This window comes from Monopterus albus, unplaced genomic scaffold (assembly GCF_001952655.1).
Source record: "Monopterus albus unplaced genomic scaffold, M_albus_1.0 scaffold458.1, whole genome shotgun sequence".
Classification (NCBI taxonomy): domain Eukaryota; kingdom Metazoa; phylum Chordata; class Actinopteri; order Synbranchiformes; family Synbranchidae; genus Monopterus; species Monopterus albus.
This window is the reverse complement of record NW_018128338.1, coordinates 159,641-163,320: the sequence shown is the minus strand read 5'-3', so window position 1 is coordinate 163,320 and position 3,680 is coordinate 159,641. Positions and strand designations below refer to the sequence as shown.

The 3,680-nt window shown below is 39.5% G+C and overlaps 1 protein-coding gene across 2 annotated transcripts; it reads right to left on the bottom strand.

Annotated features, from left to right (window-relative positions):
* Positions 1–684: 684 nt before the first annotated feature.
* Positions 685–3,388, bottom strand: LOC109952414 (uncharacterized). 2 transcript variants are annotated; one of them, XM_020587482.1, is made up of 6 exons: positions 3,263–3,388; positions 3,082–3,144; positions 2,815–2,934; positions 2,497–2,526; positions 2,116–2,243; positions 685–1,840 (listed from the first exon to the last, which is right to left on the bottom strand). In XM_020587482.1, the coding sequence occupies exons 1-6, from the start codon at positions 3,327–3,329 to the stop codon at positions 1,532–1,534; spliced, it is 717 nt and encodes a 238-aa protein (XP_020443138.1). In that variant the 5' UTR covers positions 3,330–3,388; the 3' UTR covers positions 685–1,531. The 2 variants fall into 2 exon arrangements, with proteins under 2 accessions (XP_020443138.1, XP_020443137.1); XM_020587481.1 differs by having other exon boundaries at positions 2,815–3,144.
* Positions 3,389–3,680: the final 292 nt, after the last annotated feature.

The window sequence follows — 3,680 nt, the reverse complement described above, 5'->3', positions numbered from 1 at the left end:
GGTTTCTGACACTGTTACTTTCTGACTCCTGACACAGATTCATCTCTGCAATTTATTCTGGTTTAATTGTTTCAAATGAAGATATAATATATTTCACAAAACATAACATAATATAGAACTATGAAAAAGTAATTTTATGTAGTACAGAATTTTATGTAGTACTTTTTTTTTACCCTGGGAATCTTTTGGTGATTTGGAACAAAAAAATGTAAAGGTTCTCTCAAATTGTGCTAAAGCTCTCAACAGCACCTTCAAATCTTACAATTTCATAACGTTCTCCCAAGTTAGTAGGAGTTACTGGGAGTCAGGAGGTGCTGAGGGGCCCTCTATAACAAAATCAAGAAGGTAAGCTAAAACAACTGAGAAAACTCAAATCCACAAAGGCACTAAACTCACAGACAGAGGAAGATAAACAAAAGAGTTAATTTCAGTAAACTTACCTCCCACAAGAAAGACCCAAAAGAGAAAAATAACCTCCATGATTAATAACTTCCACCCTGATTTTATGCCTGTGTAATTGAAGGACAGCTCTGTTTTTCTCATGGGTTTGCACTTCCTATATTAAGCCAGTTTCGGATGTCTAAACCACAGAGGACACGTGAGAAGCATCAAAACCTCCATCCCATCTCACAGTGAGTGTTCAAAAGAGAGTAGGCCAGACACAATCAGATTTTACAGCTTGGTTTATTTAGGTGAAATATTCATTAAAGTAAATGTAACAGTGTTTAACACATTTCTGCTCTTCTTGGTGGATTTTGTTATGTTTGACAACTTGAGTTGAAATTCATGGCCGTAGTATCTCATTTTTTTCCTTGTACCATTCCAAATTTCACTTCAATTTACTGAAATTCTTTTTGTATCTGGCAGTTGTCAGGTAAGTACATTACACATTAACAGGACACAGATAAGAATACACAACCTATACTCACATATCACAGTAAAAGATATTTTTAGCAAATTAATACTGGAGGGTATGAAAGACCCCTGGCCACAGGTAGTCGGCAACAGTGCCCTTTACCTTTCCTCCTCATGGTATCACCTCATATTAACTACACAAAAGGTGTGATATGATAATAATTGCCCTGGCCTTCCTCAACACTTGAGACTCACAAAGCACAGTCCTACTGTGATGCTGTTTGCTTGCGATCTTACTAAACATATTCACAAGCTTATTAAGCTTGTTCTTATTAATTACAGTCAGTGAGACAATAAAGTATTAAAAGCATAAAGCAATAAAATGGCACATTATCCTCCAGAAATAGCAAAACACAGTAACACAGTGTTCACTACATTACTGATGACTGAGGTGATGACATCTTTCTTTCATCCACACACAATAATGCTGGTTTATTAAAACCTGGGTCCTATGGTTGCAGTTGTGGCTATCATTCCTATCAGTGATGATGACACTTTACTCACAAAGCTGCCTCAGCAGGTACAAAATTAAGATAACTAATAAAAAAAAATAGCCAAAGCTTCAAAAATCAGACCCAAGTTGCAAGGAATCTGATATTATTCTTGAGCAGTCATGTTAACAGTTAATCTGTGGTCCATGTTTAGGACAATTGTTTCCAGGAAGGCTGTGATAGACATGCTCCTCCACCTGACTGAGATCCAGATGCTGGTATTGGCAAGCATGTCCTGGTACGTCTACATCGACATATTCGCCGATGCCGAAAGTGACAGTGGACTCCCGATACTTTGATGTGAAGTGGGAGCAGAGGTCAGGTTGTGTTGATGATATCACGGAAAGATCATCACAGTCTGGACCTGAACAGCTGCAGCAGAGTTCAGGTTCAGTTACTACACCAGGCCTCATGGTCTCATAGTCAGGTGTTGTCTGTGAGGAGAAAAGAAACCCAGTGACACCCACCTGCTAACATTAGTTGATTAACAATACTTGCTATGTTACCATCTTAACCTAGTGATGGTGCTGGATGAAAAGACAGGGGCTCATTAAAGTTATTCCAGTCCATCATTAGGGAGCCTTGACCATATGTACCAAATATTTTGTTAATTCACCTGCTTGTTTTGGAGTGGTTTAACTGGCATTGCCATTCCTAGAGCTGCAGGCTGCTAAAATGGCAAAAAAAAAAGTTTCTGTCATATACAAACCTCTCTGTTCTGGTGGGGATCTGATCTTCGGAGTCTGACAGCCAGCAGAAGACCAAGTGTAAACAGACACACAAACAGCATAGCTACCACACACATGGCTGCAGTCAGGAACAGCGGCATGTTAATCTCTAGAGGAGAGAATGACCACTGAAGTTTACCTGACTAGGATGTACTCACCAGCTAAAATTAAGAATACTATGGATGCAGATGGTCACACACACACAAACACATATTACTCATTGTCAACTGTGATGCCATTGTGAAATGTCGGAATTACAGTGACTGGAAAATGCAAATAGGAAAAAGCACAAAATATCAATCTGCACACAAATACAATAAATGTACACAGAGATATTGATGTATTGTTTAGATTTTACTTACTGTATTGTGTGAGATTTTCTTGAGGGATTGCTGTTGTTAAAGGTCACCAGAAAACATAATTAGCTTACAAAAAACTGCATTTTCAGTTTTAATAACCTCTAACCATATGTGCACTTTTATAGAAACAGAAACTTGAGAAAAGAGGAACATGTACAGTGTGAAAGAAGTCACCTTACCTAGTTCTCATTTAAAGTATGTCTGGCCTGACGCTTTAGAAAATGTATCAGTTTCAGATACTACATCCTATTAAAAGTGCAAAACCCGAGGACCAGGTAATAGCCTAATAAGAACCCTGAGCTGTGACATAATATGATGTACCTTGGGAAACCTTCAGTTGTATGACGCTGATATGATCAGGTTGGAGGCCAACGTCCACCCCACACCAATATGTCCCGCTGTCCTCTCGGATGAGTTTGTCCACCTTGACGATAAAGCAGGCTTCAGCGGTGTTGTCGTACAGAGAGAAACGTCCATTATTCTCCCACTGGTTGTGATTGTTTGTCGATATCAGAAGAATGCAGGACGCATTGTTGTCAATAAGGCAGAGGTACTTAAGTCTGCTCTCCCAGGTGTGTGGATACTCACATCTGAAGTTAAATGGCTGGCCTTCCACACCAGTTACAGCTGTGGTTTTGACACTGATCAGAGCTGTCAGTCAGAATAAATGGTGTTAGGTGCACAATTGTTGTGTTTCAATAAGCAGCTACACCTAACTTGAGTATGTCATATCATCTTAAAAAGTCGAAGTGCATAGCATACGGCTCACCTTGGATTTGCAGCACACTAATGATGACAGTTGTAGTTGTTCTCCACGAGAACCAGGTTGCCCCCATCACTCCCAGTTTACCTCCAGTTCACTCACTTGAAGTCTCCCCCAGCTGCACAACTAGCAGCCTGGACTAAAGATTGAGAATGTGTTCAGTCAGGTGCTTTCATGTCCATATGTTTAAGCCTCTTCCTCTTTCAAGAACCTAATTGCCCACACAAAACACCTAACATATGAAAGTGAAATTATGGCAGCTTGTGTGACTCAAAAAATGACTTTTGTCTGTCTTGATAACTTAATTTTAACAACAGCATATCTAGGAGTTAATGTTTTCCCCTTAGTTTAAGAAATAATTCAAGTTAAATTCATTGCATCTTCTAGACAATCCCATCCTGTGCTGTAAGCCACCGGAGCCATC

What these genes read in the sequence shown, in the direction of transcription:
- LOC109952414 (XM_020587481.1), bottom strand. Translation starts at nt 3,329, where the DNA reads ATGGGGGCAACCTGGTTCTCGTGGAGAACAACTACAACTGTCATCATT. An exon ending in AGAAAATCTCACACAATACA is followed by an intron (nt 2,244 to 2,496) that starts GTAAGTAAAATC and finishes TCTCTCCTCTAG; the next exon opens with AGATTAACATGCCGCTGTTC. An exon ending in ATCCCCACCAGAACAGAGAG is followed by an intron (nt 1,841 to 2,115) that starts GTTTGTATATGA and finishes TTCTCCTCACAG; the next exon opens with ACAACACCTGACTATGAGAC.